Source organism: Lethenteron reissneri, chromosome 1 (genome assembly GCF_015708825.2).
Source record: "Lethenteron reissneri isolate LAM-NWPU_2019-01 chromosome 1, ASM1570882v1, whole genome shotgun sequence".
Lineage (NCBI taxonomy): Eukaryota > Metazoa > Chordata > Hyperoartia > Petromyzontiformes > Petromyzontidae > Lethenteron > Lethenteron reissneri.
This window is the reverse complement of record NC_083779.1, coordinates 8,770,250-8,782,277: the sequence shown is the minus strand read 5'-3', so window position 1 is coordinate 8,782,277 and position 12,028 is coordinate 8,770,250. Positions and strand designations below refer to the sequence as shown.

General features: G+C 58.2%; 1 protein-coding gene across 2 annotated transcripts in view; it reads right to left on the bottom strand.

The window, feature by feature from the left end:
- LOC133352380 (GRAM domain-containing protein 2A-like) overlaps window positions 1–12,028 on the bottom strand; it is a 48,614-nt gene that overhangs the window by 15,765 nt on the left and 20,821 nt on the right. For both annotated transcript variants that reach the window (XM_061568022.1, XM_061568103.1), the window contains exons 3-8: window positions 9,371–9,434; window positions 7,883–7,955; window positions 5,232–5,335; window positions 4,442–4,537; window positions 3,534–3,605; window positions 2,767–2,857 (exon numbers count right to left, since the gene is read on the bottom strand). In XM_061568022.1, coding sequence (XP_061424006.1) covers window positions 2,767–2,857; window positions 3,534–3,605; window positions 4,442–4,537; window positions 5,232–5,335; window positions 7,883–7,955; window positions 9,371–9,434 — 500 coding nt within the window. The remainder of the gene's footprint in view (window positions 1–2,766; window positions 2,858–3,533; window positions 3,606–4,441; window positions 4,538–5,231; window positions 5,336–7,882; window positions 7,956–9,370; window positions 9,435–12,028) is intronic.

The window sequence follows — 12,028 nt, the reverse complement described above, 5'->3', positions numbered from 1 at the left end:
TCTCCTACCGTGTCTACGCTCCCTACCGTGTCTCCGCTCCCCTACCGTGTCTCCGCTCCCCTACCATGTCTCCGCTCCCCTACCGTGTCTCCTACCGTGTCTCCGGCCCCCTACCGTGTCTCCGCTCCCCTACCGTGTCTCCGCTCCCCTACCGTGTCTCCTACCGTGTCTCCGGCCCCCTACCGTGTTTCCGCTCCCCTACCGTGTCTCCGCTCCCTACCGTGTCTCCGCTCCCCTACCGTGTCTCCGCTCCCCTACCGTGTCTCCGCTCCCCTACCGTGTCTCCGCTCTCCTACCGTGTCTCCGCTCTCACTACCGTGTCTCCGCTCCCCTACGTGTCTCCGCTCCCCTACCGTGTCTCCGCTCCCCTACCGTGTCTCCGCTCCCCTACCGTGTCTCCGCTCCCCTACCGTGTCTCCGCTCCCCTACCGTGTCTCCGCTCCCCTACCGTGTCCTCCGCTCCCCTACCGTGTCTCCGCTCCCCTACCGTGTCTCCGCTCCCCTACCGTGTCTCCGCTCCCTACCGTGTCTCCGCTCCCCTACCGTGTCTCCGCTCCCCTACCGTGTCTCCGCTCCCCTACCGTGTCTCCGCTCCCCTACCGTGTCTCCGCTCCCCTACCGTGTCTCCGCTCCCCTACCGTGTCTCCGCTCCCCTACCGTGTCTCCGCTCCCCTACCGTGTCTCCGCTCCCCTACCGTGTCTCCGCTCCCCTACCGTGTCTCCGCTCCCCTACCGTGTCTCCGCTCCCCTACCGTGCTCCGCTCCCCTACCGTGTCTCCGCTCCCCTACCGTGTCTCCGCTCCCCTACCGTGTCTCCGCTCCCCTACCGTGTCTCTACCGTGTCTCCGCTCCCTACCATGTCTCCGCTCCCCTACCGTGTCCCCTACCGTGTCTCCGCTCCCCTACCGTGTCTCCGCTCCCCTACCATGTCTCCGCTCCCCTACCGTGTCTCCTACCGTGTCTCCGGCCCCTACCGTGTCTCCGCTCCCTACCGAGTCTCCGCTCCCCTACCGTGTCCCCTACCGTGTCTCCGCTCCCCTACCGTGTCTCCGCTCCCCTACCGTGTCCCCTACCGTGTCTCCGCTCCCTACCGTGTCTCCGTTCCCCTACCGTGTCTCTGGCCCCCTACCGTGTCTCCGCTCCCTACCGTGTCCCCTACCGTGTCTCCGCTCCCCTACCGTGTCTCCGCTCCCTACCGTGTCTCCGCTCCCCTACCGTGTCTCCGGCCCCCTACCGTGTCTCCGGTCCCCTACCGTGTCTCCGCTCCCCTACCGTGTCTCCGCTCCCCTACCGTGTCTCCGGCCCCCTACCGTGTCTCCGCTCCCCTACCGTGTCTCCGCTCCCCTACCGTGTCTCCGCTCCCCTACCGTGTCTCCGGCCCCTACCGTGTCTCCGCTCCCCTACCGTGTCTCCGCTCCCCTACCGTGTCTCCGCTCCCCTACCGTGTCTCCGCTCCCCTACCGTGTCTCCCGCTCCCCTACCGTGTCTCCTACCGTGTCTCCGGCCCCCTACCGTGTCTCCGGCCCCCTACCGGTCTCCGCTCCCCTACCATGTCTCCACTCTCCTACCGTGTCTACGCTCCCTACCGTGTCTCCGCTCCCCTACCGTGTCTCCGCTCCCCTACCATGTCTCCGCTCCCCTACCGTGTCTCCTACCGTGTCTCCGGCCCCCTACCGTGTCTCCGCTCCCCTACCATGTCTCCGCTCCCCTACCGTGTCTCCGCTCCCCTACCGTGTCTCCTACCGTGTCTCCGGCCCCCTACCGTGTTTCCGCTCCCCTACCATGTCTCCGCTCCCTACCGTGTCTCCGCTCCCCTACCGTGTCTCCGCTCCCCTACCGTGTCTCCGCTCCCCTACCGTGTCTCCGCTCTCCTACCGTGTCTCCGCTCTCCTACCGTGTCTCCGCTCCCCTACCGTGTCTCCGCTCCCCTACCGTGTCTCCGCTCCCCTACCGTGTCTCCGCTCCCCTACCGTGTCTCCGCTCCCCTACCGTGTCTCCGCTCCCCTACCGTGTCTCCGCTCCCCCTACCGTGTCTCCGCTCCCTACCGTGTCTCCGCTCCCCTACCGTGTCTCCGCTCCCCTACCGTGTCTCCGCTCCCTACCGTGTCTCCGCTCCCCTACCGTGTCTCCGCTCCCCTACCGTGTCTCCGCTCTCCTACCGTGTCTCCGCTCCCCTACCGTGTCTCCGCTCCCCTACCGTGTCTCCGCTCCCCTACCGTGTCTCCGCTCCCTACCGTGTCTCCGCTCCCCTACCGTGTCTAGCTCCCTACCGTTCTCCGCTCCGCTCCAACCGTGTCGCCGCTCTCCTACCGTGTCTCCGCTCCCCTACCCGTGTCTCCGCTTCCCTACCGTGTCTCCGCTCCCCTACCGTGTCCTCCGCTCCCCTACCGTGTCTCCGCTCCCCTACCGTGTCTCCTACCGTGTCTCCGCTCCCTACCATGTCTCCCGCTCCCCTACCGTGTCCCCTACATGTCTCCGCTCCCCTACCGTGTCTCCCGCTCCCTAACCATGTCTCCGCTCCCCTACCGTGTCTCCTACCGTTCTCCGGCCCCCTACCGTTCTCCGCTCCCCTACCGTGTCTCCGCTCCCCTGACCGTGTCCCCCTACCGTGTCTCCGCTCCCCTACCGTGTCTCCGCTCCCACTACCGTGTCCCCTACCGTGTCTCCGCTCCCCTACCGTGTCTCCGCTCCCCTACCGTGTCTCTGCCCCCCTACGTGTCCTACCGCTCCCCTACCGTGTCCCCTACCGTGTCTCCGCTCCCCTACCGTGTCTCCGCTCGGGGGAGTTGCTGCGTGAGCTGTCGCTGGAGTCTGAGTCCCGGCCACGCTTCGGGCTGTCGGGTACATCTGGAAAGGTCTATGAGCACACACACACACAAGCACACACACACACACGCGCACACAGACACACACGCGCACACACACACACATACACGCACACATACACACACACACGCACACATACACACACACATACACACGCACGCAAGCGCACATACACACACGCAGGCCTAGGTGTACATGGGTGGTAAGGTAGATGGAACGGTGGGGTGGTGGAGTTGTAGAGTGGTGGAGCGGAGTGGTGGAGTGGCATGGCTGAGTAGAGCGGTCGGGTGGAGTGGTGGGGTGGAGTAGTGGAGCTGGGTGGTTGAGTGGCGTGGCTAAGTGGAGCGGTGGGGTGGAGCGGTGGGGTGGAGCGGTGGGGTGGAGCGGTGGGGTGGAGCGGTGGGGTGGAGCGGTGGGGTGGAGCGGTGGGGTGGAGCGGTGGAGCTGAGTGGTTGAGTGGCGTGGTGGGGTGGAGCAGTGGAGCTGGGTGGTTGATTGGAGCGGTGGGGTGGAGCGGTGGGGTGGAGCGGTGGGGTGGAGCGGTGGGGTGGAGCGGTGGGGTGGAGCAGTGGGGTGGAGCGGTGGGGTCGGGCGGTGGGGTGGAGCGGTGGGGTGGAGCGGTGGGGTGGAGCGGTGGGGTGGAGCAGTAGGGTGGAGCGGCGGGGTGGAGCAGTGGGGTGGAGCGGTGGGGTGGCGCGGGGCCCCACCTCCAGGTGGGTGCACACTGCGCGCAGCACCTTCAGCGTCGTCTCCCGTGACAGCAGCGACACGAACGTGTGCTGGGGAGACACGGGCAGCACACGCCGCAAACGCGGCCGTCAAGCAGCAACGTCACTCGTCGGGTGGAGGTGGTGGGGGGCGGGGGGGGCAGGGGGGGCGGGTGGAGGTGGTGGGGGGCGGGGGGGGCGGGGGGGGCGGGGGGGGCCACAGAGAGGCCGCGAGGAGACGACGTCTCGACAGGAACCTCGAGAAACGTGAACGGGCCGCTCGCACATTCCCCGGCGCCGAGGGTCATCTCCTCCGCGGTTGCCGAGGTCGTTGCCGTGGCGGCGGTGGGGTGGCGGTCGTTACCGTGGCGGTGGTCGTTACCGTGGCGGCGGTCATTACCGTGGCGGCGGTGGGGCGGAGGTTGTTACCGTGGCGGTGGTCGTTACCGTGGCAGCAATCGTTACCGTGGCGGTGGTCGTTACCGTGGCAGCAATCGTTACCGTGGCGGTGGTCGTTACCGTGGCAGTGGTCGTTACCGTGGCGGCGGTCATTACCGTGGCGGCGGTGGGGCGGAGGTCGTTACCGTGGTGGTGGTCGTTACCGTGGCAGCAATCGTTACCGTGGCGGTGGTCGTTACCGTGGCAGCAATCGTTACCGTGGCGGTGGTCGTTACCGTGGCGGTGGTCGTTACCGTGGCGGTGGTCGTTACCGTGGCGGTGGTCGTTACCGTGGCGGTGGTCGTTACCGTGGTGGTGGTCGTTACCGTGGCGGTGGTCGTTACCGTGGCAGCAATCGTTACCGTGGCGGTGGTCGTTACCGTGGCGGTGGTCGTTACCGTGGCGGTGGTCGTTACCGTGGCGGTGGTCGTTACCGTGGCGGTGGTCGTTACCGTGGCGGTGGTCGTTACCGTGGCGGTGGTGGTGGTGATCCGCACAGCGTTGGGCACGAGCCGCGCCGTCTTGTCCTTGTGAATGGCCGTCACCTCGCAGACCGGCACCGCGATCTGCATACAGCCGCAGTGGCAAGATGTTGACAACCTCGCCTGGTGCGCAGGAGGTCGTGGGTTCAATCCCGACCCTGACGCCTGCTGCTGTATATTTGGAGTTTGCGTGTCTCTCTTTCATCATCATCATCACGGTGGCTAGGAGATGTTAACTACCTCGCCTGGTATACAGGAGGTCGTGGGTTCAATCCCGACCCTGGCGCCTGCTGCTGTATATTTGGAGTTTGCGTGTCTCTCTTTCATCATCATCATCACGGTGGCTAGGAGATGTTAACTACCTCGCCTGGTATACAGGAGGTCATGGGTTCAATCCCGACCCTGGCGCCTGCTGCTGCTGCTGTATATTTGGAGTTTGTGTGTCTCTCTCTCCCCCGTGGTCGCGTGGACTTTTCTCCGGGCTCCTCCCATTTTACGTATTTGGCCGCTATAAATTTCCACGTGATGATAAGACACTTCGTTGAGCCGTCATTTGTGGTAGCCAGGTGGCTTCTGAAAAATAAACTACACACAGTTTCACAGCGGCATGGCCTTCATCAGGCGCTCGGAGAGCGAACGCACCACTCCCGCATGGCACCCCAGTGAGTACGTGCCCTCCCGTGCCCTCTCGTGCCCTCTCGTACCCACTCGTGTCCCTCTCGTGGCGAATTCATGCCCGTGTGCGTGGACCCCGGAATGAGTGGGGCCCCCACTGCACCTTCATGCTTTTCCCAAAGAGGTTGGCGTGGAAGCAGATCCAAGACTTGGAGACAAAGAGCCGGCCCTGGTAAACAATGTCCTTTTGCAGGGCGCACGTGTACGCTGATGCACACGACACGCAACACAACACAACACAACACGCAACACAACACAACACGCAACACAACACGCAACACAACACGTGGTCATTCATTGACCCATCAACTACAATGCAACCTTCTTAAACCGCAGAGCAAACCCGGACATGCTGCTCAGTCAGTCGAGGTCTGTCCTCAAAACCGAGCGGTTAACACAATTCCATCGGCAGATCTCGACTTCTTATAAATTCCCCGCCACCCAAACACAGAACGGCACCACGTTGGCTAGGAGATGTCAACTTTCTCGCCCGGTATGCAGGAGGTCGTGGGTTCGATCCCAACCCTGACGCCTGCTGCTGCTGCTGTATATTTGGAGTTTGCGTGTGTCTCTTTCTCTCCCCGTGGTGGCGTGGATTTTTCTCCGGGTCCTCCGGTTTTTCTCTCCACATTTAGAATCAACATCACGCGATTAGAATTTTCGGCTGCGATACATTTCCACGTGGTGATGAGCCCCCATTTCGTTGAGCTATCATTTGTGGTAGCCAGCTCGCTTCTGAAAAAAAGCTGTGTAATAGCCCAGTGGGGCCTTACCTGGTAAAATAAACAAAAATGTTTATAGTTTAGTTTTAATAGGTGCCAATTCCCCGGTCAGGTGGTCACCCTCCTGCAGGCTGACGTCACGGGCGCCAGAATGTCTCCTCATTTGCGTATCTCCGTCTTTCCACGTAAAACATAAAAGTGTTTCGATTTAAAGCTTTCGTGACTGCAGGGATTAATCTTCTTAGTTCTTTCGGTAAAGTCACGTAGAAGGGAAATAATAAAAGAATAAAAATAAAACAAAATCAAATAATTCTCACGACGCTTCGGCCACAACGCAAGCAGCCGTCTTCAGGTGAAGAACACGTCAAGACGAGCAAACTCTGGGCCGGTTTCGACACGCAGTGTCTCATCAGCATGGTCAGGCCGAACTCTCGCTGTAAGCGGCAGGGTGCTGGGGCTTTCTCCACGTCCTCCAGCCTCCTCGCACAAGCAGCCGCACTTGACGTATGTCACAAAAACGAAGAGCTTTCTAGCTCATCGGATTTCTCGCAGGATCAATAAAGATTCGGACTCATTCTCCGGAACGAAGTACAACTCTCGATTTAAAGCTGTCGTGACTGCAGGGATTCATCTTCTTGGTTCTTTCGGTAAAGTCACGTAGAAGGGAAATAATAAAATAAAACATAATAAAATAATCCTCACGACGTTTCGGCCACAACGCAAGCAGCTGTCTTCAGGTGAAGAACAGGTCTGTCGGGAAGACAACGTCGTGAGAATTATTTTATTATGTTTTATTTTATTATTTTATTATTTTCCTTCTACGTGACTTTACCGAAAGAACCAAGAAGATAAAAGTGTTTCCTACACAACCCATCAGCTGCACGGCCTTCTGGGAGTCATCTTCTTCTTCCGTATGGCATTTTTGGCAAACGCAACAGATTACAAATCCATGTCGAGATTTGATATCCCACTTGACCGCTTCGGAAGTAACCGCCGCGTGGGTTTGTTTCAGATCGTCATTGAACGATCCGACTGGGGGCAGTCCGTTCACGATTGGGGCAGTCTGTTCACGATTGGGGCAGTCTGTTCACGATTGGGGTAGTCTGTTCACGATTGGGGTAGTCTGTTCACGATTGGGGCAGTCTGTTCACGATTGGGGCAGTCTGTTCACGATTGGGGCAGTCTGTTCACGATTGGGGTAGTCTGTTCACGATTGGGGCAGTCTGTTCACGATTGGGGCAGTCTGTTCACGATTGGGGTAGTCTGTTCACGATTGGGGCAGTCTGTTCACGATTGGGGCAGTGTTCACGATTGGGGTAGTCTGTTCACGATTGGGGTAGTCTGTTCACGATTGGGGCAGTCTGTTCACGATTGGGGTAGTCCGTTCACGATTGGGGCAGTCTGTTCACGATTGGGGTAGTCTGTTCACGATTGGGGTAGTCTGTTCACGATTGGGGTAGTCTGTTCACGATTGGGGTAGTCCGTTCACGATTGGGGCAGTCCGTTCACGATTGGGGCAGTCCGTTCACGATTGGGGTAGTCCGTTCACGATTGGGGCAGTCTGTTCACGATTGGGGTAGTCTGTTCACGATTGGGGTAGTCTGTTCACGATTGGGGTAGTCTGTTCACGATTGGGGTAGTCCGTTCACGATTGGGGCAGTCCGTTCACGATTGGGGCAGTCCGTTCACGATTGGGGCAGTCCGTTCACGATTGGGGCAGTCTGTTCACGATTGGGGCAGTCTGTTCACGATTGGGGCAGTCTGTTCACGATTGCGGCAGTCTGTTCACGATTTGAATTTGTTCCTTCTGGGAGTGCTGCACTGTTTTCAAGACAGGCAAAGCTGTGGAACCGGTTTTAACATGCAGCGTCCCACCTTCTCGAGTGAGTGCTGGTGAACTGCCGAGCTTAGGGGCAAGGGACCCCACCACCCTCTTTGTGCTGCGAAGTTCGAGGAAAAACAAAAATTGGTTGAGCGACACGAAACTCGAAAGCAGGTGGGGCGAGCGCGTCAACGAGAGAGTCCGACTCACTATCGACGAGCTCCTCTTGGTGAGAGATGCTTTTGAAGAGCTTGTGGAATTGCCTGTTGTGCTTTTTGGGAGGCTGAGCAGACGGGGAGAGACAAGGGGGGGGGCGAGGGGGGGTGAACCGTGAGTTACCTTTTAGCTATCGCCGTCGCTCACCCACAGCAGTCGCCATGCTCGCACATCGCACCGTGCTATGTCCCCCCCGTCAGGAGATCGAACCGGTGACCTCCCAGTTTCCACCAACGTTCATACGCAGGGCGCTTAAAAAATTTTGTTAATTTGCAACAATACCACGGGAAATGTGCCTCCGGTCTCTGGAGATCCACCAGGCGTGCGTTGACGATGATAAGAAACAAGTGGAGACTTTTTGAAGCTATTAACATATACGGAAGTGTAAAAAAATGTTTTAAGCACCCTGTTAATGTAAAAGAAACTCATCATGGATTGGCAGAAAACATCTTAAAATATAAAAAAAAACTAAAATAGAAAATAAATAAACTTTTTTTTTATTTCACCAGGCAAGGCTCACACTGTAACTCTTTTTCATAAGCGACCTGGCCACAAGTGATATCTCAACCAAGTGGCTCATCGTCATCGCGAGCAAACTTACAGCAGCCAAATACTCGAGACGCGCGACGTCGATTCTAAATGTGGAGGGGGAAAACCGGAGGACACCCGGAGAAAAAAATCCACGCGACCACGAGGAGAGAGAAAGAGAGAGAGACGCGGAAACTCCAAATATACAGCAGCAGGCGTCAGGGTCGGGATCGAACCCACGACCTCCTGTACACCAGGCGAGGTAGTTGACAGCTCCTAGCCACCGTATCGGCCAATCAACGCAGCACCAGGACCCTTTTGATACAAACTAAACTCAACTGGTATTCATGTTCTTGGTTCTTACGGTAAAGTCACGTAGAAGGGAAGTAATAAAATAATAAAAATAAAACATAATAAAATAATTCTCACGACGTCTCGGCTACAACGCAAGCAGCCGTCCTCAGGTGAAGAATGAACCACCACCAAGCTTGGAGCGTATAACCCAGCTTGCGTTGTAGCCGAAACGTCGTGAGAATTATTTTATTATGTTTTATTTTTATTATTTCATTATTTCCCTTCTACGTGACTTTACTGAAAGAATCAAGACGATGAATCCCTGCAGTCACGAAAGCTTTAAATCGAAACTCAACCCGTATTGCCATACTTCTGGCAGAAGGGCCTCTGTAGGGAGCTCCAGAGAGCCTCTCCCGTCGACTGAACTTTCGCCTCCTCGTCCACGCCGTCCAGACGGAGTACCCACACTTTGCCCCACCGCTCGCCGCCTGCCGATCGCGCTGCCCACGGCTAACCCGCGTACACTGCGTGGCGGGCGAGGGGGGTGTAAGCAACGCGCGCCGTTGCGTCGGCTGCCGCGCCAGGAGATCGAACCGATGAGCTCACGTGCAGCCCTGTTTGTGCATTCGCGCGCGCGTCACGGGGACGGGCGCCACTCACGGTGATGGACATGTGCCTCCTCGTGTCGAATTCCTCCGATGGGACCGGGTCCAGGGTTTTCGCGCTGAAACGGAGCACGCACGCACAGACACATACAGACACACGTACAGACACACGTACAGACACACACAAACACACGTACAGATACACAGACACGTACAGACATATATAGACAGACGTACAGACACATACAGACACACGTACAGACACACGTACAGACACACACAAACACACGTACAGACACACACAGACACACATACAGACACACACAGACACACGCACAGACACGTACAGACACACGTACAGACACACGTACAGACACCAACCGCCATTCTGCCACTAAGTGGCGGTGACGTCACCACGTCGCTTGTGCCAGGCTATGTGCACGTTGAGGCCACGTGAAGCGTCGAATGCCCGCTGGCAGGAGGTCACGGGGCAGACCCAGCAGTTGCCACGGGTCGGCTGACTGAGATGAGTGGCCAATGCACCACTTGTGCCCACGACTGTGCCAACTTGCTGTGCTTTAGCCACCCGGCGCTCCGCTCATTGTGAGCGTCGCTCCTCCGCCCTCCGTTGTTGTTGGAAGGCGACTGCCTCCAACTGCCCAGGAGCATCCTTCACGAGCCTCCTCCACAGAGGCCGATCTTGACACCGCTGGTACCAGTCATTGGCAAGTCCACTCAGCTCCACGTCCTCCTGTACCACATCACTCCATCTCTTCTCTAGCCCGTGCCACTCACTCACCCATCACTCCATCTCTACTCTAGCCCGTGCTGCGCCCGTTTAGCCCCCTCTGTCTGGCCTAACAGAAGCTGCTTGGGCATGCGGTGGCTGGGCATGTGGGTGACATGACCCAGCCAACTCAGCCATGCCTGTCGGAGGAGCTCACTGATGGGCATATATCCAGATCTTTCAAGGATTTGTGAGCTCCTCACACAATATAGCCTGGTTAAACCCAGGATGGATTGTAGGCAGGCCAGACTGAATGTTTAGAACCGGCGCAGATGTTCCATTAGAGGGGACCATGCTTCGCAAGCGTAGAGAAGGGAGGGCATGACTGTGGCCGAGAAGACCCGAAGCTTTGTGTGGAGCGACAGGCCGGGCAGCTTCCACACAGCATTACGCAGCCGATGAAAAGATGTCGCTCGACTGATTCAGAGCAGGACCTCTGCTGTCAAACGGGAGCCACTCATGAGCACACTGCCCAGGTATGGACAACTCTTCACTCTCTCCAACAACTGCTCCATCACCAATGGGGAGTTGGCAGGTGCTGAGTTTCGGTGGGGCTGATGGTAAGACCCCACCTCCAAGTGGCACACTCTGGGTGCAGCAGCAGCAGCACCTCCACGCCCACACAAAATACAAAGATCCCCCGTATAGCCTTAGCAGACTGTTGGGGCAAGTGCTGTTAGCGAGCACCTTTGAAGGCCGGCACAGCGCACGAGGGGGGGGGGGGGGGTGGCCAGCACCATGCCCGGCCACCTTTGTCTCCCTAACCACTACACTACCACTCCACATTCACGTGCATAGAGACACAGACACACAGCGACACACACACAGACACACACAGACAAACACACAACAACCGCCATTCGCCACTAAGTGGCGATGACGTCACCACAACGCTTGTGCCAGGCCAAGTGCACCTTGAGGCCACGTGAAGTGTCGAACGCCCGCTGGCAGGAGGTCACGGGGCAGACCCAGCAGGTGCCACGGGTCGACTGATCGAGATGACCGAGATGACTGGCTGATGCACCACCTGTGCCCCCTACTGTACCAACTTGCTGTGCTTTAGCCACCCGGCACTCCGCTCGTTGTTGTGAGCGTCGCTCCTCCGCCCTCCGTTGTTGTTGGAGAGCGACTGCCTCCAACTGCCCAGTAGCGTCCTTCACGAGCCTCCTCCACTGAGGCCGATCTTGACACCGCTGGTACCAGTCTTCGGCAAGTCCACTCAGCTCCACGTCCTCCTGTACCACATCACTCCATCTCTTCTCTAGCCCGTTCTGCGCCCGTTTAGCCCCCTCGATCCGGCCGAACAAAGGCTGTTTAGGCATGCGGTGGCTGGGCATGCGGGCTACATGACCCAGCCAACGCAGCCTTGCCTGCCGGAGGAGCTCACCGATCGGACTTTGCCCAGATCTTTCAAGGATTTGTGAGCTCCTCACACAATCCAGCCTGGTTAAACCCAAGATGGATCGTAGGCAGGCCAGCCTAAATGTTTCCAGCCGGCAAAGATGTTCCATTAGGGGGGTCCACGTTTCGCAAGCGTAGAGAAGGGAGGGAATGACCGTGGCCGAGAAGACCTGAAGCTTCGTGCGGAGCGACAGACCAGGTAGCTTTCACACAGCGTTACGCAACCGATGAAAAGATATTGCCGCTCGACTGATTCGGAGTGAGACCTCTGCTGATAAACTGGAGCCGGTCATGAGCACACTGCCCAGGTATTGGAAACTCTCCACTCTCTCCACAACTGCCCCATCACCGATTGGGAGTTGTGGGGGTGGAGTGTCCGATGGTACACAGACACAGACACACACAGCCACACGGAGACACACACAGACACAGAGACACACGCACAGAGACACACACGCACACAGATACACACACGCACACAGACACACACACAGACACACACGCACGCACACAGATACGCACACA